The sequence below is a fragment of the Saccostrea cucullata genome, unplaced genomic scaffold (genome assembly GCF_032062105.1).
Source record: "Saccostrea cucullata isolate Sc308-1 unplaced genomic scaffold, CSIRO_AGI_Scuc_v1 ctg98, whole genome shotgun sequence".
Lineage (NCBI taxonomy): Eukaryota > Metazoa > Mollusca > Bivalvia > Ostreida > Ostreidae > Saccostrea > Saccostrea cuccullata.
The window spans coordinates 310709-336383 of record NW_026928385.1 but is presented as its reverse complement, the minus strand read 5'-3'; the positions used below and the strand labels follow the sequence as shown (position 1 = coordinate 336383).

Sequence of the window (25675 nt, the reverse complement as noted above, 5' to 3'; positions counted from 1 at the left end):
CTTTTAAGTGTTAAATTTCCGTGAGTATCTTCAAAGTTACCCTGTACGATATCCCGAGTATTCAAATTCTCGTTCACTATCATTAACTGCTCCTCCTTGGTCGGTGGTTTTCCAAGAATGAAAATTGTTCTCACTTTGATGTCTGAGAACACGTTCTTATTGGCCCAGGACTCGCGAAGTATTCTACGGTGCTCGAAATGACTCCATAAACTATGAAAATAAATCAAGATATCTACCTCCGATGAGTTACATATATGAGTATTAGATATGATGGGTGTAGTGAGATTAGGATGTGGTCCTACGGGGATGAATTTTTTGGCAGTAGTCCTGTTAAACCATTCTCTCGTATGGTCAGGGTAACTATCAATTAATTGTGGTTGTTCTTTCATATCTTCTTGTTTAGCGCTCTTACTTCCCCGCAATAAAGAGAACAAAAATGACTCTCGCTCTTGTCTTAATGCATTCGGACTTCTGTTCGCGTGTGATGCCTTGCGTTTGGAGGATGTTGATATTGTCGTTATAACGGTAAACACGCATGCTCCAATAACAAAAGCGGCAAATGTACTTTCGATGTACCGTGATATGTATAGCTTCTTTGGTTTCATTCTTTCGTGTTGGACACTATCTTCAAGACAGGACAATCACTAAGAACGTCAGAACTCTACAGGACTTCATCTGAAAATGGTAAAAAGAGCCTGCTAGCTTCTCAATTCTCAGTCAGTCTTTGTTTTATATGTAAAATCAAACGAAATGGTGAACAACATTCCAAGTTATATAATAGGGTGTTCCTTCTGTGCATGACCGTCACCTAACGCAAACAAATCGCACATTGTAAATAGCCACACCTTTCTTAATAAATCAGGTATATAATTGATGACGTCACACATCCATATGCCTTAGGTAAGGCTCTGACGAACCCGATACACACAGTGCTAAATGAATCTTGTGTAAAAGAAAAAGAGTTGTTAGATAAAGGGTGATACTGTGTTTAGATACATGTAACATTTAAGTAACCTCTACGATAAAGAAACAACAGATACATTGTCACTGAATAAGGGAACCGATCGGTTATACAGGTATATAAAAGGTATATGCAGTCCTACATCTTACAGATATTTAACTAACGATGAACATCAGTTGCAAATAAATCAATGAAGTGTGTTTAACAATGTGTTCATAAAAATGAATAAACGTATTTTACCGTGGAGATTTAGACTACAGAGGATACTTCCTCTTCTTACGCACCTGATCCCACCTCCGTAATTTTCAGAGGTCCCTGTTTTATGGCCACCTCACGGGTTTGTATTATGTAAAGAGATCAATCACTATTTGTTCGTTATCTTAACTTTTTCTTTGTAATAGTTTTGAACATATACCTTTTATTGGCCGTAGGAACGGAAGGGGCATGGGGGACGTGCCCCCAATATTTCTGCCGTAAACAGTACATCTTTACTATAGAAAGGATAGATCCGTGTACTAAATGCTCGTCCACTCTCAATAAAAAAGTCTGATGACCTTGTCAATTAGTTTTGGGTATCGGTGGTGCCCCCGAAATGAAATTACTTCCTATGGTCCTGTATTGATATGTCAGAGCGATTGGAAAAGCTTCCAAAACTTAGAAAGTCTCCCCCCCCCTTTACAAAAAATATGAATAGTGATACAACATTTACAAAGCTTCATATAACATTTATCTTTACATGGGTGGATCAAGTTTTTAATTCCCTGAGTAACTCGGTCTCACCAAGAAACTCTGGAATCAGTTACAGAACTCTGGAATCAGTTACAGGAATTGTACTATTTGACCAAGACTCTGGAATCACGAAACAAAAATTCTATAGTCTTTGGCGAAGACTCTGTGTTTATTATCACAGAATGTGAAACCTGTTCTCTATAATCGACAGTATATAGAGTTTTAGAATATAAAGACATATGTACATGACAGCCCCTGCACTCTAGGACCAAACAACGGAAATGCAATTCTCATAGTTTTATTACAGTTCCATGTCTTTCTGTGTTCATGTATTATTCACTTGCTGAATATCCAGAGATCGAAATATACAAAAAATACCCCAAAACAGAGGATACGGGATAGCGATGTCACCTGAGTAACTCATAAACATGTACAGGTAACCTTAAAATTCTTCAGATTTCATTACAAATCGTACAAAAAAATATTTAAAGATCGCATCGATTATTCAATCATTCCATTGAAATATTTCTACGCAGGCTAAGCAGTTTTGAAAATATGCTTTTAAATAAAAAAGTTAACAGAAGAATCAAAAGAAAATATCGTTTTTTTTTTTTTTTTTGTTTTTTTTTTTTTTTTTTTGTTTGTTTGTTTGTTATAAGTTGGTCCCTTTTCCATATCAAACACAAATTAAGGCCACATAATAAAATTTGATAAAAGAAAAAAAAGTTATTCAAAGGAAGACTTCTCCCCGTTACAACTCCAATTAATTACACTATCACACAAATGAAGTACAAGATTTTTAAGGTTCTTGTATAAATCATATTTAAATATTGAAGAAAGTTTAAACAGAAGAGTAGGAGTGATTTACCTTTCTCATCAAGATTCTGTAGATACCTACAATAACAAATAAAGTATAATTAATGATTTTAAAATACATTGAAATACCACTTACATTTATTTATCAGAGAAGGTGAATTCGTAAACTATAGGCCTATATATCTGTTCCTGTCTCTAAAGAAAAATAAAGCAACCTCTTAATCGTTTACAAATGTTTTGAAATATTTTTACCGTATTTCGTTATAGCAGTAACTTCGAAACATAAAGAGATCAGCAATAATAGAATTAATATGGTGTAGATTGGAAACGTGTTAGATGATTGTATAAATCCATGCCTCGACATAAGTTTGACGTGTAAAGTTTAGTTAATGTGTCGCTCTACGGGTGACCGGTTTTCAATTTCTATTAAGTCATTCATGTACATGTAGTTGGAATGATTTTATGGCCTCAACACAGTATCATATATCACAATCAATAAACTGCAATGCTTAGAAAAAGTTGTATAACCTCAGGTATTTATATCGTGTTATGTCATAGCTTATTACATTTGTTACACTTTCTAATAACATTCAAATTACTAGTCTTGTGTATGGCCGCTCTGAATGTAATCATATTAACAACGAACATATATGACGAACAATATGAAATAAACTATGTTGAACATTACATAATCTTTTGACAAGTTTTCTCTGAAAACGGGAGACTGAAGTTAACAGGTGAAGGAGGAAAACAGGTTGCTTATAAATTTATCTAAATAATGAAAAAGTATTGCATAATACACCGTGCAACAGGAACTATGGGGAACCCAAACTAATTTATTTAAATTTCTAAATGTTATCGTGAATTGGACACTGTAAATTCTTATAAAATGATGGCACTTATAATCCATTTAAACGTCTGGGGGACACGAAGGACGACAAAAGCGGATTAAATTCATGTGTACAACTTCCCCGTACTGTTTACATGGGCTCTATATATACATATATTCTAAAACTTAAATGCTCCAAGCTTGCTATTATAGAGTTTCAATTCATTATATTTCTCAGACTCAGTCTTTTACAGAAAAAGCAGAGCTATATTTACCAGTGTTTACCATATACTGATGTAGTCAATACTACAATCCAAATAGGTATCCAGCTTCTACTTTACTCAGTTGATGATAGAATCTTCACCAAACTTACCCCAATTTATTACACGGTTCATTAGTCTAACGACACTTGTGCTTCCTTATTCAAAGTAGGCCCTAGTCCGAAGTTAGAATCTTGAGAAAAAAAAATTTAAATGGAGAAATAGATAGTTATTGAGAAATTCCACCTACCTGTGCATCGTCATGTACTCAGATATTGGTTAGCATCGATCAATATTTCTCCATGAATTAATTAACATTTCTAGAGAGTCCACCTTTCTATCGCTATACTTTCTTACACAGAAATCACACCTCGTCACTGCTCTATCGTACCTTTACAATATTCTGTCGAGGGTGGACAACGGGCTAACTTACATATTTAAATGTCTTGGGTGTTACGGTCGACGGCGCCTTTTGTCGCGGACTCATCAACCATTACACCCAGCACATTCTGTTATAAATCGTGGCCTTGAGATCCGCTCTCCATTACTACTGTACACGATCAAAGCATATCCTGTGCGACACACCCATAGATTCAATGTTTATCACTAAATTCCAAGGTGTGTTTTTATCTCTAAATACTCTATGCTTGGACAGACCATATCTTGAATCAATTCATGAATTTCTCATTAGCATGTTATCATACAAGATGATAGTATGCAGGCGGAACTGATGAAATTCAGAGTCCTCAACCATATGGAGCTGAAAGACCGGACCCCCCCCCCTCCCACCGATATAGAATCAGGGTCTTTTCGTTTATCCTGAAACCAATCTACAAATTAATTTTTTTACACACAACATAAATAAAACTTCAGTCTCTAAATTTACAGATATTAATACAGATTGATTACAATATTATAGATGTAGTCATCTTATTTTGATCATATTCTACACTTGACGAAAGATGACAGAACACTTTTCTTTCTATATATATTTCCTTAAAAAGTAAATAACAACACTGAGGACTATTCCATTGAAAATTGTATCCAAAAGAGATCATATGACATAGTACGCTGTATCAAAACTTTTCAATCCATAACTGCACATGAAAACAACACTAGAGGTACTGTGAGCAATAGGCTCACGAAACGATACCCCACCCCCACCTCGCCTCCCATAAGGTTATAAAGGCAAAGTCCATGTTTTCCACTGGGAAACTCGAAATAAGTGACAGATCAAAAGGTAAAATATATAGGAGGTGCACAATGGCATTTTGTGATAAAAAAAAACCCTGAAAGTATCATTAAACATTCAGTGGTAAAAGAAGAGTTGCGGATAAGAGATGGGTACCCCAGAGCGTAACAGACGGACGGGCATCCCGATCACTAATTACCCTCACGCTTTTCAAGCGCAGGTACATGTATAACTAGAGGTACTATATGGGCATTGACTTCACTCAATGAAACCCCCGCCTCCCATATGGTTATAATGGCAAAGTTTCATTTAATTACAATCAGTGGTAGGCCTGTAAGAGGAATTGCAGATAAGAGATGGCCGGGTACCTCAAAGCGTAACGGACGGACGGACATCCTACCCTTCCGATTTATTCAACTCATAATTTCATTATATCACGAATCTATAAAAATAATAGATGATGTCTACTTTTACATATTTATAGGAATAGTATGAATACTACTAATATATCCTTGACTCTTTTCATGTCCTTTTCTCCACTGTTTAATTTTTTTTCTTTAATCGTTTTCCACATGTAAGGTTCGATAACTGCAATATGTATAAAAGAAATACGTTGCCTGTGATGTTTTTCAAATCACCAAACTAACCTGTATAAGAGTAACTATGGCAACTATTCCAAAATTCCTGCAGCAGTAATTAATTTGGGGGGGGGGGGGGGTAAAAAAAAAACGAATCTAATAAAGGATAAAGGAATTGCTATCGTGCACATAGCAGGGTGTAATATTAGATTAACCACAACGCGCATTACATTTAAATAGCCACTAAAAATTAAATCGAAAGTAAGCGATTTTAAGAAATGAGCTTTCAAACCGAAAGTATTACTACGTTATGAATACAGGTATTTCAGAAGCAAAAGGTATGGACAAGAGATAACAATTATTTGTGTTGATAACGAATTTAGATACGAGGAAAAATATTTATTATATTATCCCTATTTTCCTGAGTGAAGTTTTTCTTGGATAGGAATTGCATTGTTATTTATAAGGATGTTTTCTTTTATATAAAGAAAAGGGAAAAAAATGATGACAATATTCGTGTAGTGATTGGACTTTTTGGTTTGTACTTTCGATTTGATAAGATGGCAGCTGGCCAAGGAAATATTAAAATCATAGAGAGTGATAGCGACAATGAGAGCGAGAGTGAGGAAATCGAAGTCGTACAAAGGACAGAAGACAGGGGTGACGAGATTAACGACGAGGAACACTTGTACGAGGAAGTCGTCGTCAGCACAACAAGACAACAAGGCAACACCTCAGCAGCACAACATGACAACACAATAGAGAAAACCATTAAATGCAAAACAAAACATCACTGTCTTTTAATGAAAATGGCATCCATTGAATCAAATGTTTCTAACTTATCAGTGAGCTTCCGTGAAGAGACATGTTCAATAGTGCTTCGAGGTCCAAAAGAGCTAGTGCTGGAACACAACCTAGAGTATCTACAACGTCTTAACAATGTATGCACTTTGTCTGAGCCAGTGAGTGCGAACAGACTTCATGTACTTAAGCAGGAGGGTTGTATGGAGAAACTTAGGCAAAGAGGCCAAACAGCCAGTCAAATTTTCCGTGTATTCATAGAAAACCAAAATCTCACCGATCCAGCTGTACACTGTTTAGCCTTTTCGGAGAAAGATGCAAAAGAAGCTCTGCAAAATACCCTGGACTGTTTCAGAAAACTGAATGTACCTTTCGCTCCCCACAATGTAGAACTATTCACGTCAGAAACATGGGATGTGGAGACACAGGCCCTCCAGAAATCCCTGATGGTCGTGATTGAGATCGTCCACACTGAGTCAGTCGTGGAGGTAGAGGGACTTACAGAGGATGTCCAGAAAGCCGCCGACAAACTGAGAGGCGTGCTCAACGCCCACAAACCCATACGTACCATAATACTGAGTGGCGCCAAGGCCAGATTAATGTGCAAGACTTCCAGTCTGAAGGAAGAGCTGACACGATTGAAAGAAGAAGTGAAGTAAGCTATTGTTATTTATCACTGTAACTATTCCTACCTTTCACAGAATGACCCTCAGATTATATAGAATTGCTTGAGTTCTTGCTTACCTTCTCACATAATACGGAACAAGATTTGCACTATGTACACATTTTAAGACTTATCACGTGTATGTGAAATACTTTATCCCAGACAGAACCCGGAAACGGTAGATATAACGGAAACCCATTCTGACTGTGAGGACACATTGACGATCAAGTTCACGGATGACCACACTCTGAGAACCCGGATACAGACAATAACAGAGAAAATCAAGGATATCAAATTGACCTTCGCCGACTTTAACAAGAATGGTAAAATCCTATGCTTTATTTTTTTAAATAAATAACAATTTTATTTTAATTCATCGATTACATAAATATAAAACAAAAAACAAACAAACCCCAACTTTCGTCGTCTTTGATGATAATAAAATAATTGCAAACAGTGTTCTGTTAAAGTCGGAGACTATGCAGACAATTTATTGTTTAAAATATAGTAAATTTCTTATTTGATGACGTTTACTTGAGACATAAAGGTTAAACATATTCAAATTTTCCTTTGAAAATCAAGATACTTGTAATAAGGATTTTTGATATGTAAACACACAGAGATAACTTAAAATGGAAAGTTAATCTTCTTTGATAAATTGGAAAGTCTGAAAGTAAAAATTATTTTGTACGTACCTATGTGTTTAACTATTCAAAGAATTATCTTATTTTTAACATTTGCATGCGTCACAGATCAAGGCATAATCACAAGATGCTTAAATTCAAAGAAGGGAAAACGTGAGATAAGAAACCTGGAGGAGAAATATGCTACCTTCATTGATATCGTCGACAGCGAAAAAAAGGTGGAAGTCAGATACATCGAAGACAATTCTACCGGGTAATATTCCTGTTTACATCCTTAAAAAATATAACAGAACACTCTAATTCACACCTGCACGTATTTGTATAATTAAAAGATGACCTGATATTGATTGATTGATTGTACCTCGTATATATTGTTTAATGTCCCTTTCGAGAATTTTTTCACTTATATGGAGATGCCACCACTTGCCGATGGAGAGATTCAAAATTTGTCCTATTGATACTCGGCACTCGGGGTCACTGAGCAGGGAGGGATCTTTTTCGTGGCAGCATCTACTGCGACACGGGACCTCGGTTCCGAAGGACCGGTCTCCACGTCCCATAGTGGGATTCGAACCATTGCGCCACGCGGGGGACGATCTGATACTGAATATTATAAATTAGCTGAAAGAAATAAGAGTTTGTTGATATTATTTCAGTCCGTCACCTGTTGCCAGATCGAAGTCGTTATCTAATTTGTTGGAGGAGAAGAGTCTGACAGTGGGCGCCACAGAACTCCAGGTCAAGGACGGCAGCGTGGTCAAGGAGAAGGTAAAGTTAGGAGCTCGAATTATGTCATGAATGGTTGCATGAACAGAACAGTTGTAGAATGCTATCATGAACAGGTAGATTGTTTTTTTTTTGTTTTTGTTTTTGTTTTTTTTGTTTTTTTTTTAATATTTAATACTGTTATAGGTCTGACAAGGAGAAAGGTCAATTCTATACTCTGTTTATCGTAGAAAACACGTTTTTTTAATGACTGATGGGTATCTTGGTATTGATATAAAAATGGTAGGACTGTAATTGTAGTACACTGTCTCATGCTGAAAGAATAGAAGATAACGCTTTTATTTAAATGAAAAGGATTCTCTTATTTGATTTCTCTGTAATGAATTTTCCCCATGCTCGATTTTAGACTTTATTATTAGAATATTAATTTCTGTAGGCTTCAGTTCTGGTCAATGTTCTTCGTAAATCCTCCATGTGGAGATACGGAATGTTACCACGTTTGTTCTCTTTGGCCTCTCGACAATTAAAAAAGGTAGACTGATTCTACATGTAAATGCTAAAAATTCATAGAATTTTTAATACTAGTACTCTTTATAAATACTTGATTGGGTTATCTAATTAATGACAAAAATATGCAAAAACTGAAAAAGTATACCGGAAAAAGTTGGCGTTTACCACAGATATATTGAAATGGCTTAAGTTTAAGGATTTAAAGTGTAGTCGTGTTTTCGTCTCCATTAAAGGATTTTGAAGAAGAATATGATGAAATAGAAAACGTTGTTCTGACAAAGAGCTCTGGGCAACTGACACACCTCTGTAAGTTTGTCTGTAACATAGTACTGGAGGACTGGAATAGAGAAAACAGCAAAAGCCATGAACAGGTAGGTTGTAGAATGATGTCAAGAACAGGTAGGTTGTAGAATGATGTCATGAACAGGTAGGTTGTAGAATGATGTCATGAACAGGTAGGTTGTAGAATGATGTCAAGAACAGGTAGGTTGTAGAATGATGTCATGAACAGGTAGGTTGTAGAATGATGTCATGAACAGGTAGGTTGTAGAATATATCATGAACAGGTAGGTTGTAGAATGATGTCATGAACAGGTAGGTTGTAGAATGATGTCAAGAACAGGTAGGTTGTAGAATGATGTCATCCGAAGTTATATTTATGAGAGTATTAATTAAAAAAATTCCATTCCACTGAATCAAAAGCCTTTTGATGAACAGGTAGGTTGTAGAATGATGTCATGAACAGGTAGGTTGTAGAATATATCATAAACAGATAGGTTGCAGAATGATGAAATGATTAGGTAGGTTGCAGAATGGTGTCATGAACAGGTAGGTTCTGGAATGATGTCATGAACAGATAGGTTGTAGAATGATGTCATGAACAGGTAGGTTGTAGAATGTCTTGGACAAGTAGGTTGTAGAATGTAGTCATGAACAGGTAGGTTGTAGAATGTCTTGGACAAGTAGGTTGTAGAATGTAGTCATGAACAGGTAGGTTGTAGAATGATGTCATGAACAGGTAGGTTGTAGAATGTCTTGAACAAGTAGGTTGTAGAATGTAGTCCTGAACAGGTAGATTACAATATGATTCATGAACAGGTAGGTTGTAGAATTATGTCATGAACAGGTAGGTTGTAGAATGTCATGAACAAGGCCGCAGAATGATGCCATGATTAGATAGGTTGTAGAATGATGCCATGATTAGATAGGTTGTAGAATGTAGTCATGAATAGGTAGGTTGTAGAATGATTTCATGAACAGGTAGGTTGTAGAATGATGTCATAAACAGGTAGGTTGTAGAATGATGTCATGAACAGGTAGGTTGTAGAATGATTTCATGAACAGGTAGGTTGTAGAATGATTTCATGAACAGGTAAGTTGTAGAATGATGTCATGAACAGGTACTAGTAGGTTGTAGAATATATCATGAACAGGTAGGTTGTAGATTGATTTCATGAACAGGTAAGTTGTAGAATGATGTCATGAACAGGTACTAGTAGGTTGTAGAATATATCATGAACAGGTAGGTTGTAGAATGATTTCATGAACAGGTAAGTTGTAGATTGATGTCATGAACAGGTACTAGTAGGTTGTAGAATATATCATGAACAGGTAGGTTGTAGAATGATGTCTTAAACAGATAGGTTGTAGAATGTAGTCATGAACAGGTAGGTTGCGGAATGATGTCATGAACAAGTAGGTTGCAGAATGATGTTATGAACAGATAGGTTGTAGAATGTAGTCATGATTAGGCAGATAACAGAATGATTCATAACCATGTAGGTTGTAGAATGATGTCAATGAAAATGTAGGTTACAAAATGATGACATGAACACGTAGGTTGCGGAACATGTAGGTTGCTGAATGATGTGATTCCGTGAACAGGTAGGTTTCAGAATGATTTCAATGAGAGGTAGATTGTAGATTGATTTCACGAACAGGTACGTCATGAACATGAAGGTTGCAAAATGATGTCTCTGAGACATCTCAAATGGTCCTTATAGTAGTTTCTAGTAGGTTATTTAAATTGTTGGTGATTGTATGTAATAAATGTCACTTTCCAGAGTTTAAGGGAAGTAATTAAGAAGTGTCTCTCTCACTGTGAGGATAATCAGTTGGATAGTATAGCCTTCCCTGCGGTTGGAACCGGAAAACTACTCAAGTTTCCGGATAATATGGTGGCGAAAATCATGGTGGAAGAATGTGTTACTTGGTCTAAAGGCAGAACAAGACTCAAGGTATCTGATTTGATAAAAGTCATTTATTTCTTTCATAACAGAAAAGCACAAACATATAACGCTTTTTGTTGCTTTTTTCCAGAAAATTGTCTTTGTAATTTATGACTCAGGCGAAAGACAAGAGTTTGATGAGGAACTTGAGCGTTTTCATAGGATTGTGTCGAAAAAATCGAAACTTCAGAGGCTAGGCACGCTTCTTCCTCATATGTTCCGTATGTCTGTCCGTTGGTTTAATATCAGATTGTTGTCATTTTTTTCCATATTCATTCAAAACTATAGTCTTCTTTGTACGTTATAGGCAGGAGAGGATCACCGACCTCACTGCAGGAAGGAAAAGAAGATGAAAGTGTGAAACATGTTAGTCTATTCTTGCCAGACCTTCTCCTTTCTGGGGAAAACTCACAGGGATTGAAAGACTTGCGAAAGAAAATCAATGAAGAAGTGGAACGTCTATTTCTCTCTAAAGAAATTATACAAAATAAAGGCTTAATAGATAAAATAACTCGGGAGGACAAACAAGATATTTTTGAGGCAGTGAGAACAATGGATGTCATACTGAAAATAGATTCGGGTAATTAGTCTTCATTAAATTATTTTGGCGTATTACATTAAATTAAATACATTCTGAAGACATGCATATGATATCGTGTCTTTTAAAAGTATATCGTTTCATCATGTTCATGTCTAAATGCATTGCTTTTATCAATTAATTGAGTTTTTTTTTAAATTACACATGAATCTAAGACTTTACCTGGTATGTGCAGTCTCATATCTGTTTTCCAGATAAATACGTTATCATGGGACACCGAGATGATGTCCAGGCCTTAGCCAATAAAACCAGGGCTTTGTTATTGGACAGCTTCTCAGCAGAGCCAGTAGAGACAACCAGCCAATCGAGACCAAAGCGGTGGATGGGGCCGCGGTCCAAGAAGGGCACTGAAGGCTACTGGAGAGAGGTGCTGGAACATCAGAAGACGCCCCTGTACTGGAAAGAGTTCAGAGGGGGCTATGATATCAAATATTATTTGAAACAGAAGAAGGACTTTTGCCGGGTTAATATGGTCGACAGCGATACCTTTAAAGCTATAAGTGAAATGGTAGAACAGACGTGGGATCAGGCACACGTCGGACACGGTGCTGACGCTAAGGGTTTGGGTCATCAAGGCATCAAAGTGACCAAAATCGAAAGGGTTGAAAGCATAGAACTGTTTTCACATTACTCACAACAAAGAGAACGGATCATTCGGCAAATGTTAAGAAGTGGTTTAAACAGTTATCCCAGAATTGAAACAGTAACTCAAAAAGGTGGCATTTTAACAACATTAAAAATGCCAAAACTTCTAAACACTAGTTTATATTTAGATATAAATGAACATTATGTATTTCATGGTACCAAGTCGTCTTTCATTGAGAATATTACCAAAAAGGGCATAGACCCGAGAAAATCTTCCGATAGGTTGTTATTTGGTCAGGGCATTTACTGTGGTGAAAGTTCTACAAAAGCTGACCAGTACACAGGTATGTAATCTGAACTTTTATTGTTATATCTAGAAATTGTATCTGGTCCTAAGTTAACTTCATCTGAATCTTTATCACGACATCAAGTTGTTAAACATTTAAAAGTTACATTTTAAAGCTATTAAAAAATTAGTATTTAAAAGAAAATATTCTTAAGGTTTACTGGCCCTGTGATGAAATGGATAACTTTAATTCCCACAAATGATTATTTTTCCTTTATTTAAATGTCAACATGGCCAAGTGAACAAAGGATGCTAAACTTTATCATCCACTCACAAGTTTAGAGCTTCATGACTTGTATTGCTTGTTTCAGATGACAAATCCCATCGTCAACAGAAGGGTCTACAGATGCTGCTGGTCCGTCTGTTGATCGGTAATCCGTTTGTATCCGGACAGGAACAGTCCTATAAACACCCTCCCTGCAGTACCTGTAAGACCACCACCTGCGTGATTGGGGAACACTGTAATTACGACTCGATCATTGTAGAGGGGAGGTGGCTCTTCCGAGAATTCGTTGTTTATGAACCAAATCAGTGCTACCCGGAGTATATCATCACATATGACAGAGTTTAACAGATACAAATGATCAAATTAGTGTTACTGTATCTAGAAAACACAGAGTTTAACTCTCGATAGCTCGGAGTCAACAGAAATATTTAAAGTTTGATATGATAATCAAATTTGTCTTGGAAACCTTGAAATTGGGAACTACTTAGTAGTATGTTCTTAATTGATGTTTTTCAGGCTTCATTTTTTTTGTATAAGTCCAAAAACATTTTGTCATGTAGAATTAAAGATGCTTAAAATATTTTTACACATCCCAAATTGACGTTTAAAATGTATACAAAAGATATCAGATCGATGAAAACATTTTTAAGTAGTCTAACTTTTTTGAATATGTTATTTATAGAATTTTTATGCACCCAGGTTGAAAGATCGGGATGCTTACTGTTTTTGTACTGTCTGTCTGTTGTCAATTTTAACCTTCGCAGTAACTTTTGAACAATGAAAGATAGAGACTTCATATTTGATACACATTTGATACATGTATACTTACTCCACTAATAAACTTCTTTCAAATGACACCAAGGTAAATGACCTTGTGACCTTGACTGTGACCTATATGATGAAAGTAGCTTTTTCGAACTTTTGCAATAACTTTTGAATTATAAAAGAGAGAGGCTTCATAATTGAATATCATCCATAGTACTTTTATAATAATATGCACATTTAAAAGAATAAAGGAAAATCAGATATTTTTAAAGATTTTTTTTAAGGAAATTTATTAACGAAGGCTAAAAAGTAAATTATTGTCCGTGTACAGGTATAAGTACTTTGTTGTGAAAAAAAGTTCGGGTTTGTTCTTCACATAATGAGATATATGCGATAAATTTAATTTTCACGTCATTGCAAATAGCGATATCGTCGTAGGATTATTTTTGTGTGACCTAACAATTAGCGATTAGAATCGGACTTAACGGCTTTAAAATATTTTTGTACACATCCCAAATTGACGTTTAAACTGTATACAAAAGATAACAGATGAAAATATTTTTAAGTATCATAACTTTTTTGAATATGTTATTTATGGAATTTTTATGCACCCAAGTCGAAAGATCGGGATGCTTATTGTTTTTGTCCTGTCTGTCTGTTTATCTGTCTGTTGTCAGTTTTAACCTTCGCAGTAACTTTTCAACAATGAAAAATGGAGGCTTCATATTTGTTATGCATACTCCACAAATTTAAAAGTTCTTTCAGATGACATCAAGGCCAATTACCTTGTGACCTTGACTGTGAACTTTATGCTGAATAGCTTTTTCGAATTTTGTTGCTGCCGGGTGCATATTATTTCACAAACATCCTGTTATATTTATCTTTATCAATGCACATGTAAGGGGTGTGTAAGGAGATCTGTTTGTGAGAACTTTCATTCAGTTCATTGTAGATCTTGTACGAAGAATGTATTCATACTACATGTATATGCATTGCAAGTCTGTACGAAATCTTTTCAATTTTACTGATAGTCATAGTTTACAGCAAATATTTTCCATTAAAGGTTGAAAACTTTTCAATTAAAAATTATGCTATGATATCACTAATAACATTTTCCTTCTTCCTGACGTATCATTTCTGTGGCCGATTTCATATAAACATGTACTTTCATTCAGTTTGAGTTAACCCTCTTATAATGCTGTGTACTGTGAGGATTATTTTATCTTACGATGAACTGTATGTATTACTTATAATAAACTACATGTATCATTAAATCATTGCATCTCATCCAAGGTATGCATGTTATATAAAGTATGTATGTTATATTTCGATGATACGAGTCTTCTAAACAATCAAAAAAATGTTTTATACAGTGTATTTTGTTTTTATGAACAGAAATAAAATTACATCTTACCTGCAAGGAGAGGGGGAGGATGGAATAAAGGCTGCGAAGATTTGCTCGAGGTTAAGTTCTGCTCTTTGTAGTTTAACTTGCATTAATTTCGACTGGATTACAATTTAGGTTAGTGGAAACTTCAAAGTGAAGATATCAATATCGAGAGACCAGAAACCTAAGTAAAGGCAGAAAATTTCAATCGTGAATGCAATAATTAAAAAAGGTGCAAAAATTCATAACAACTTTTGTTCGTGTCATTTTCAAGGAGCGATGCATTTCTTTAAAAAATGTGCATATAATTCGTTCAAAACAAACTGATGATAATAAACTTCTTAAAAGCTACTCAAGTACTACAACTGTACTAAGTATAACACTCCAAATGGTAATTTTTTTGTTTTTAACACTGTATGAAGGCTGATTTTAGAAGAAGAAAAAACCCACTTGTAATGGCCTTCAACTCGACACTATACAATTATTGCATGAATGTTCGGGAGACATGATGATTTCTTCGCCCATGAAAAATGATATTCCCTGATGGCAACGCCCGAGGGAATATGATTTTTCATGGGCGAAGAAATCTTCATGTCTCCGGAACATTCATGCAGTGATTTTTTTATTATACCGAATCAAACACAATGCAGGAACTAGTGCTAATTGTAACGGGGACCGTTACAGATGTTCCCCAAACGCTTCCAAACTCTTTTTTGGTGCCATATTCCCTGTAAGCTTCATTAAATAAGACAAACTCTATGCATCTGAGATTTTTAACAACATTTATAAAGAAGTGTGCAAAAAACATTTAAACTTTAGCATTGCACGCGTGCACATGTGAATGCATTTGCGTCATGACCATATCATCTTGTCTACACAATCTATATTTTTAATACACTGAAAATTAAAGTATTTAATCCAAAATTATTTTAAAAATACGCTCATTCAAGTGTATGTTTGATTTTACTCATTTCACGTGCACGCACGTGCATACATGAGCATGGTGACCATACCATCTTGTAGAAGTCCATTACATCTATCTATGTTCTAAATTCTACCACGTTTGGGTGAAAACTAAGGGAGTTATAGCTGTTTAAAGTTTCAGCCAATCAGATTGCAGTACATATACACACACGTGTATGAATGTGCATGGTGACCATACCTACTTGTAGAAGTCTATTATATCTATCTATATTCCAAATCCCATCCTGTTTGGTTGAAAACTAAGGGAGTTATAGCTGTTTAAAGTTTCAGCCAATCAGATTGCAGCGCACGTGCATGCACGTGTTTTCATGATAATTGCTTTATTTCATTTTGTAGGATATCCTAATGCATGGCTATGTTCAAAATTTCAAAGGATTTCGTCAAAAAACAAGAAAGATATTGAGACTTTAGTTGCAGCCAATCAGAGCGAAGTGCACGTGCATGCGCGTGAGATCTTGCTATTTTCACCATGTCGTCATGTCTATACTACTAATATATCCTTACATTATAAGTTTCAAAGCATTTCATCTAAAAAAAGAAAAGTTGTGGCTATATCTATTATATTAGTCATTTCACGTGTTGCACGTGCACGCTCTTGCAAGCACGTGCGCGCAAAATGACCTTGATTCCGCAAATCTACATAACATGTCTACTAACCCTAAAAAGGTTTTACCTACATCGGACGAAGAGTTTACAAGATCATTCCCGGACAAAAAAGTTCCAGGAAGAAGAAGAAAAATAATAATAATAATAATAATAATAATAATAAGAAACAGAGTAAAAACAATATGTTCCCCAACTTCGTTTGGGGAACATAAATATATAGAAAATCCAATAAATAAAGTATACATTCGATGGAAAAAATACGAAACATGTGTAAGTTACACCACTATATATAAAGCCCTTCATAAAAAAATCCTTCATGACAAGTCATTCTGATTTACACACTAGTCTAGTAACATTCATTCCCCACTTATGGTTTTTAAGCACTACTACAAGAATGTCCGAATGGAACTCCTTCAGAATCCAACACTTTTCCTCAACAAACCATCATCTTATACTAATAATAAGTAATGACAAATTCCCAACCTTTTATAAAAAATTCCGTATTTTTCTTCAGCTTTCGTTCAAAGGTATTCAAAAAACCGTCTGAACTTCTCTAATTTACTTTGTATAAAAAATATTTTTCGTCTGATTTCAAGACTATTCAGTACAATGAAAAGGGTTGAAATGACAGCAGCACCATGTATAGTTTCATGCTCACTAGTCCATAAATAAAAGGGGTGTTCGATTAGGCTATTGTTTTGTGTGACGTTCAGTTGGATATTTAAATGGGCTACATTCTATTGTATTACAGCCAAGTTTGATATTTGAATGGGTAAATGTTTCTTTGGGGCCCAAAGTATAGGGAATTTTTTTTAAGTAAGATAAATAACGACGACGCTTTAAAGCTGTATGGTTCCACCATTTTCGATCAGACTCTCTCTCTATCTGAAGATTCCTTATATCATTTCTTCTTACTTTCCGTTGGGTTATTGTAACCGAGCATGAAAGCTGTTACTGAGTATGTTTTCATCATTTACTTATTAAGGAAATAAGGCACTGATCTAAAATAACAAAGTATATAACAGGTTGGGACCAATCGCCCAAGTGAGATATAATAGTCCGTTTGGGATATAATATCCCAAATGGGCTATAAATTTACACTGCAAAAATTGAAAATTTTTATTTTGGCAATAATTATCATAAATCCGCATCAAAATACCTAAAAAGGAATACATTTTGGTACGCAAGTTTTTCTGCAACCCTAGAGTTTGTATTAAGATTGATCCCCAAGAAGTTAAGGAACTTCGGAGGGATCAATCTCCTAAACAATGGGCACACAGGAAAACTTGTCAACCAAAAGTTATTCCGTTTTAAGTGTTTTGACGCGGATTTATGATATTTATAGCCAAAATAATTTTTTTTCATTTTTTTGCACTGAAAATTTATAGCCCATTTGGGATATTATATCCCAAACGGACTATTATATCCCATTTGGGCGATTGGTCCCAACCTGTATAAATTACAGAAATTATTAAAATAACATACTTATGAAATAATTCACCTACAGTAAACATTTAAGAAAAATAAGTTCTATGGGAAAAGGTGTGCTGTAAACAAATCAAAATTAAATCTTACAGACTCCTTATTTAAGTTACAGCTTTGAAAGCAAAAATACATTAAAGTAAAACGTTTGCAATCAAAATAAGTACGTAAATCAAATCTTTAAATGGTAAGGAAACACATAATCAAATATATGTTACATACCATACGATGAATATGATGAACTCTACATTTTGAAAACGTATTACTGCTGTGACATACATAGGTAATGCGAGGTAAAGAGCAAGAGCTATTTAAGGGCTTTTTTCGCCTTGGGAATTTCTGAAAAATCAGAACTGCTCAATCTAGGCCGAAAATGCAGTACATGTATTTATCACTTGGACTCCATCGTCTCAAGCCACAGTCCGGAGTCCGCATATATCTATTGTAGCTCTCTCTCCCACAAATGGGAGAGGATCGGACAATTTGGCCGTGGTTTGATGTTTGGACTCTTGGTGACTCTGAATCTATTTAAATATGACGTTATTTTCCCTCTAGTCAATGCATTATAACGTCATAAGTTGCATCATGCATTTTTCCCATATTCAGTAAATTCCTTTGAAAACGGCCTAATCAAATACGCATAATTCTGCAGAATTGAAGAACATAGCATTTTCTCAAAGCCTGTTTTCCAATACCTGGATTCTCAAAAAGAATTTTTTTGACAGGAAATGAAAGCACTAAAGTCTCTACTTTATTTTGATATATGAAATGGGAAAAGGGGTGATATAGGCCTAATGAAAATTCATTATTGGATGAAGAAATTCATTATTGGATGAAGAAATAAGAAATAACCAATCAAATTAAAGAACCAATGAAAGCATAGAATAAAACTTATCAAATTATATTTCTCAAGACGATATGAAAAAATAAATAAAACCGAATCATAGGCGTCGGAAGCAAATTGAAAGTGTGTGTGTGTGTGGGGGGGGGGATAAGCCCCCCTCCCCTAGGCCCCCCCCCCCGGGTTCCGCCGCCTATGCGAATAAATACATATAAAAATAGATTTCACATTATCATATTATTACAGAGAAAGCAATCGGAAATGTAAATATTTTAGGAATGGTAATAGTTAGTTTAAACTCTGCATAAAGGTTGATTTTATGTTACGTAACATTTAATAAGGCATTGTGGACAATGACTGGTAGTGACGTACCGTTATGCAGCCTATGTGGCAACGCAATTTGAAAAAATTACGCACTTTGAAAAATTTTTTCAAAGTGCGTTAAAATTGGGACAATATCAACGCACTTTGAAAAAATTTTTCAAAGTGTGTTAAATTTGGGACCAACTCAACGCACTTTGAAAATATTTTTCAAAGTGCGTTAAGATTCTACATCAATATATTTTACCATGGAGACACTTAACGCACTTTGAAAAAACAAATCATATTTTAGTCATGGAAAGATTTTATTTGTTATTTTACTTATTTATCTTTCAAAAAACTAAGCCTAACCCTAACCTCAAAAATGAATTGATTTACTCCTTCAATAAGGAGAAGACGAGTTATCATTCCAATACATAGGTGTCGGTAACAAACGGGGGAGGGGAGCAATAAACCTAAAAAGGGTACGCTGCATTTTCAATGCTTATACGATGTATATATCTTTCCAAAATAAGAGAGGGGCTTAGCCCCCCATTTTGGCCCTTCGCCCAGTCTCGATGTCTATGCTATACTCAAAGCATTCATATAATTATGTATTTACCTAACTGGTATGACGTTGAAAACTTTCAATAATAAATGAGTTAATTAAAACATGAAAACAAAAAAATTTTAAGTACAGTAAAACGTATGAGAGAGAAAAATTTTTTCATAGTTTTGAACAATCAAATTGGCCCCTTTTTATTATGATAAATGCTAAGTTGCTTGAAGCTGTCCTCTGTTAGTGCCCCCTATACACCTTTACATCTACTTATCAAAGACTAGAATTAAAAAAAAGAAGAAACGAATTAATGAACTTAAACAATCGTCACTCTTTTTTTCAAGACCCTTTAATTTTCCCTTTTATTTTATCAAAACCTTGAATATTTAAAACGTCAATATCTCAGGTCCTACTGTGACTTTATCATGAAAAAATTATCAAACCAGAATCTGTTTTTTATCATACCGATTATTTGAAGGAATATTGATCAATCTTTACATTTTTTTTTCAAAGTGCGTTAATATGGTCGATATTAATGCACTTTGAAAATTTTTTTTTTCAAAGTGCGTTAGCTTGGTCCCAAATTTTAACGCACTTTGAAAAATTTGTTCAAAGTGCGTAATTTTTCAAAGTGCGTTGACTTGTAACAAGCCTATTAGACCATTTTTTCAAGAAGGTCATCTTAATCAAAAAAAAAATGTTTGGTTGTCCTTTCCCGACCAACTGACTAAAAATGGCCTGATTCAAACCTTTTCTTACATTCCAGAGCACAGTATTTCTTTGTATTCCTTTTATCTTGTCAACAAATATGTTGAAATTTCCTGGAAAAAATTCTCTCACCTACCTACCGACCCAATAATTTTTACCCTGAGTTGGGAGTTGGCAAACAAACATTATTTTAAAGATGGCCTAAGATTCAACATTTTATTTTATCTGGAAAAAATACAATAATTGATATATAAATCACCTGTGACTTAGTATTATCTCAACTTTCGTGCTTTTTCTGACTTGATATCATCAGAAACGAACTCTATATTATAAAGCAGAATTCAGAATAATACAAGCTGTAAAACGTGTAATTCATAGTTCCAGACTTGTACATATAATTAATACAAAAGTCTCCGAAACAAAATGAAAACAGGAAATATTTTATCATGAATATGCACATGGTAAGGAATTACAACTTCTAATTTGTTTAAGGAAGTGGGAAATTCGAAGCCAACAACGTACAACTATATATAGGAAAACAAGGAAGGATGTATTGTACATTTCTAAATTTTAGAAAAAACATTTTAGAAACTTTTCAAACAAGTTTTGAGTGTAGTCAACCTACTGTGTTTTAATTTTGGTATTAAATAATTTTCTTAACTCCACAAGGGTGATTTCAAAAAGTCAGAGGACGCATTAAGATTCTCTTATTACAGGAACTTACCTTAAGTAAAAGGCGATGTCTGACCCGACTTCTAGTGAGGATGAAGGTGATTTCTGTAGTTCAAGGTCAGGAGGTCATTCAGGTCAAAGGTCACCAATGTCAAATGGTCATGTCAACTCTCCATCCCGGGTAAACACTAGCAGGGGCGGCAGCGTGAACTCAGGATTAGACCTGACTAAAATCTGCAGAGATGGTATGCAGTGTACAACTTTATTATAAAAAGTTACCCACGTAAATGTTAATCAGGACATTTTTGATTGTAATATTGAAGATGTGATCAAAACTTTTCAGGTTTTCCATTTCATTGTGAAGCTTTCAGACCTTTTGGGACTAACTCTTCATTACAGAAGATCGTTGTAAGTCCAGAAACACCGAGTTGATAATAATTTCACTAAGGAATTTCCCTTTTTTTACAGAGGAGGATACTCGCCTCTTAGCCAGATTATTGAAATGTAGCAAAGGAAAGGAGGTAGTTTCTGAGTTAGAGGAAAGACTGTGCTGTAAATTACACATCAAGTACAAGACAAAGCCTAAACGTCGCTTAGTAACGAAACGTCCAAGGTCACGTCGATGTCAACCACAAGCGTACGTAACCGCTCAGCTCTTATAGCAATTTTATAGACCTATACTGGAGGAATTTCCTCTGCTTATATGAAAAGAAAATCCTTTATTACACAGGGGATGTCAATCCTTACCCGTCCGGCTTTTCGGAGGAAGAGGTGCATCGGTATCAGAAACTCCAGATTATAGGTCAACATCCACAATCATTAACAACGTGGAGGTCAAGGTCAAACAGGGTGACATCGCCAAGGAAACGGTAGGTGATTTTATATGATTAATATTGATATATTTGAAAACATCATACTTTACATAAAAGTGAATGTCTCAACCCGTTCTTTGATCTGAAATAGGCGGACGTCATTGTCAATGTGGTGGGACCAGACCTAGATTTTCAGAAGAGCCTCATTTCCAAATCTCTTTGTAAGGCTGGAGGAAACACTCTGATTAAGGTAGCCCCGACTGTCCAATGCATTCCAATTACAACCTGGTATAAATATGTTTGCATTCTAAGTTTTCTTTTCATCAAAGCCTGTTAGTTTTCCTGAGCTAATACCAAACTCTAAATAGCTCTTCATAATTTAAATCGATACATGGCTGAAATTTTGCCGACTAATAAACAATCAATCAATTAATCTTTATTTAAATTAATCAAATATATTGGAACCCTCGCACAATAAGGGTACATTTCATCAGTCAGTATAGTTTTGGGTAGAGTTATTCCCATGTCTGAGTGGTCTTTCGTATTCCGTTTTATGGACGGATGACCATTTTTAATTAAGCTTCCTAAAATATTAGTTACAACATAGAACCCATATTTTCACTTTATAAATATTATAAAAAGATTTCATTTTTGCAAAATTTGCCAGTTTTCTGTTTCTTATGACATACATGTTTGTAGTTACTGAATCGTGGTACAATAGTATTGCTGCATGCCTAATACATGTATTTGCAAACTCCTAAACATTGTTTAAACTAATAAGGAGCATGTTACCAAAATATGCTGATCTGAATACATTGATGTATTCCACCAGGTACCAAAAAGGAACCATGAATGAATCCATTGAAAATAATTAATTTTGCTCGACTGACAGATTACCTTGCTTACCCCTCTGTAATTATTTTTTCATCACATCTCTTTATATTCTTTTTCAGGCTTTGAAAGATTCTAAAACAAAGCTTGGCAGCTCCCGGATCATTACAACCGTCGGTGGAAACTTAAATTGTCAATTTGTGTTTACACTGATCCTTCATCCTTGGTCAGACGTGAACGCCCAAAAGGTACAGAAAACGGGACAGCAATGCACATGTATACTGAAAATAATAAATAAGACTTTCTTGTATTGCTATCCATTCTTTTTTAAAGGAATTCCCTCAGATCGTGGATGAGTGTTTTCAGCTGTGTATTCAGAGTGGAATGAGTTCCATATCGCTACCACTGTTAGGTTGCGGCCGGATGTTGCAGTATCCAATACAGACGACAGCTGACGTCATGGTGCAGAGCGCCTGTAAAGCTCTATCTAAAGGCGGACTCCAGGTAAAGAAATAATTTCTAATGATGGAAGGAAATACTTACAATTGAAGTAAGTAGTGCTCTGTTAACTTATTTTCTTCATATTTCAGGGAATAACTTTCGTTCAATATAGTCCACCAGAATACGACGCCATGACACAAGCGCTGAGTCAGAATAGTGGCGCGACAGGTGGCACGGGGGCCAATGGTGGTATGTGATGGTTTTTTTCTTGCGACAAATTATACACTTTAAATTTTTAAAGGATTTGCAGTAATAAGTATAGAATATTTTTTTCTAGAAGGTGACAGCGACGATGGGGATGTGATAGGTTGCTCTATATCTGTGTCGACGTTTTCTAAAACAAGACCAAATGTTGCGTCTCGGATTATTTCGGGAATTGAGGACAGATTACTGTGCACCGAAACTATTCAAAATCCCCAAAATAAATGTTTACCACTTCGAATCAAGGGACGAATTCACGAGGTTGCATCAAAGAGAGGACAGTGGCATATAAAACTCGACATAGGTAACGCACCCCATTTCTTTGAATACTGGTAATTCCAACTACATGCATAGGGAGGGTTTACAAGTCAACTAACACAATGCTTATATTGAGCTTTTTTGCTATTCTATTTTCAATTTCAGATCAGAAGACAGGTAATATAGAGTTAAAAGGTGAAAGGGATTACATTAGAAAGTGTAAACATGAAATAATACCTCTACTGTCTGGAACTGTGAACACTTCTGACCAGCTTAAATGTTCGCCCGAGTTTTGGTCTAGTCTTGCCCACGAGTACACCCAAACTCCGCCATATTGGTCACATTTTCCGAAGTGTCGCCCTATGCCGGAGGTATTTAAATTATTCCAGGCCAATCGTCAGCCGATGGTGGTCCCGGTAGATAGAGATACTGACGCTGCAGTCAGGAGTCTCGTTCACAGCACGTGGCAGAAAGAAAATGTAGGTCAAGGACGAGATGCGGTGGGTTTGTCTCACACGTCCCTCAAGATCCATAAGGTAGAAAGGATAGAAAATCTAGGACTTTTCGCAAAATACGCCATCAAGCGTCAGGAATTTTTCCGTGCTCTCTCGGATGATGAAACGTATCATTTTCCAAAAATTGAGGATGTTTTGCCCACAGGCATGCCGATGCAGTGTAGAGGACCAATAGATACCTATACAAAGTTAACAAAACCCCTTAAAGAAGAAATCTTCCCAGAAATTAATGAGCATTACCTTTTTCATGGGACCAAACCAGAAGTTTTACAGACTATTATTCATCAAGGCCTGGACTTCAGAATGAGCAGTGATAAAGCTATGTTTGGTATGGGAATTTATGGGGCTGAGAGTTCTACAAAAGCGGACCAATACGTAGGTGAGTACAATTCGAGTTCAATTAAAGGCCTGGGCATGGTAATTTAGTAACACTTCAGCAAAGTATAGACCTTGAAGGATTAAAATGACGAAAACTCAGTTTATTGCCATTTTGAACAATGTAGATATAACGTGCAAAAAGTAAGATGTAGAATGGATAATACATATGTAATTATATTTTTCTAAACAAATGAATAAAACAATTAATTTTAGGACCATCTTTAAAAAATGTCCCCTCTAATATTTTTACCCAGAGTCGGCAAAGGGCATATAAACATTATTTTAAAGATAGCCTTAGAGTATTTCTAAATAATGGAAAAATATGGTACACTTTCAGACGCCAAAACCAACAGAACTCCTGGAACGAAGAAAATGCTTTTGATGCGGATGTTGCTTGGAAAATCGTACATTTGTCTGGACCCAAACCCCAAAAAGTACAGACGCCCCCCATGCACTAGTTCCGGTTGTCGGCGTGACGACTGTGTCGATATGCATGACCGGTTCGACAGCGTCATTGGAGACGGACAGTGGTTATTCCGGGAATTCGTGGTGTATGCTGTTGATCAGTGTTATCCGGAGTTTATCATCACTTACGAAAGAAAATAAGGATATGCTCATTTGCAATCTTTCTTTCCAAGTGGTTCTAGAGAAAAGGATTTTTAAAAGGTGTTACCAAACAAATTCAAAATTATCTCCCCTTGAAATAGAGCTTAGCATTTCATGTGAACAAACTTAAATATCCTTTATCCGAAAACGCTTTGTGGCAAGTTGGAGTCGAAACTGTGAAAAGTTTATAGACGACGGACAGACAGACGCCGGGCGCTCTTTAATCTGGCAGATACTCCTGTAAGCTCACTTGCGGGATTGGCTTAAGGTAGCTAAAAAGGGAGTACAACACAATGTTTGCAAAATATGGTTCAGCGCAATCATTGTAAATGGTGGATTCTGGAGATTTTACCACAAACCCAGACATATTTGAGGAAGTTTTTTTTTTTAGGGATAAGCAGTCTTCCTGAAATAGAATCATGAAAAGTTCTAAATAAAAGTAGAAAATCCTGATATTTTCCTATTTTAGATTTCGTGTGTTTCTCCACTTTTGCTTTTTTTTTACTCTTTGGTAAAAACACTCTGAATCATTTCCTTGCATGAAATAGAAAAGGCAAAGATAACGAACAATGACCA

The 25675-nt window shown here is 35.5% G+C and overlaps 2 protein-coding genes and 1 long non-coding RNA gene across 6 annotated transcripts; 2 read left to right on the top strand and 1 right to left on the bottom strand.

Annotated features, from left to right (window-relative positions):
* Window positions 1-8: 8 nt before the first annotated feature.
* Window positions 9-4281, bottom strand: LOC134277422 (uncharacterized). 2 transcript variants are annotated; one of them, XR_009994250.1, is made up of 3 exons: window positions 3846-4281; window positions 2559-2584; window positions 9-675 (listed from the first exon to the last, which is right to left on the bottom strand). It is a non-coding gene; the product is annotated as an uncharacterized LOC134277422 (long non-coding RNA). The 2 variants fall into 2 exon arrangements; XR_009994251.1 differs by lacking the exon at window positions 9-675 and adding an exon at window positions 685-808.
* A 1333-nt stretch (window positions 4282-5614) lies between these two features.
* On the top strand, window positions 5615-14814 carry LOC134277439 (uncharacterized). 3 transcript variants are annotated; one of them, XM_062759777.1, is made up of 12 exons: window positions 5615-5703; window positions 5854-6821; window positions 6993-7153; window positions 7583-7727; window positions 8131-8242; window positions 8637-8732; window positions 8944-9081; window positions 10774-10947; window positions 11030-11163; window positions 11250-11518; window positions 11731-12465; window positions 12779-14814. In XM_062759777.1, the coding sequence occupies exons 2-12, from the start codon at window positions 5926-5928 to the stop codon at window positions 13036-13038; spliced, it is 3120 nt and encodes a 1039-aa protein (XP_062615761.1). In that variant the 5' UTR covers window positions 5615-5703; window positions 5854-5925; the 3' UTR covers window positions 13039-14814. The 3 variants fall into 3 exon arrangements, with proteins under 3 accessions (XP_062615761.1, XP_062615762.1, XP_062615760.1); XM_062759778.1 differs by having other exon boundaries at window positions 5652-6821; window positions 11030-11159; window positions 11246-11518; XM_062759776.1 differs by having other exon boundaries at window positions 5652-6821.
* A 6220-nt stretch (window positions 14815-21034) lies between these two features.
* Window positions 21035-25548, top strand: LOC134277438 (protein mono-ADP-ribosyltransferase PARP14-like). The gene is made up of 10 exons (XM_062759775.1): window positions 21035-21242; window positions 21466-21634; window positions 21728-21866; window positions 21961-22059; window positions 22763-22888; window positions 22974-23144; window positions 23231-23330; window positions 23419-23646; window positions 23766-24494; window positions 24831-25548. The coding sequence occupies exons 1-10, from the start codon at window positions 21065-21067 to the stop codon at window positions 25097-25099; spliced, it is 2208 nt and encodes a 735-aa protein (XP_062615759.1). The 5' UTR covers window positions 21035-21064; the 3' UTR covers window positions 25100-25548.
* The last annotated feature ends 127 nt before the right edge of the window (window positions 25549-25675 follow it).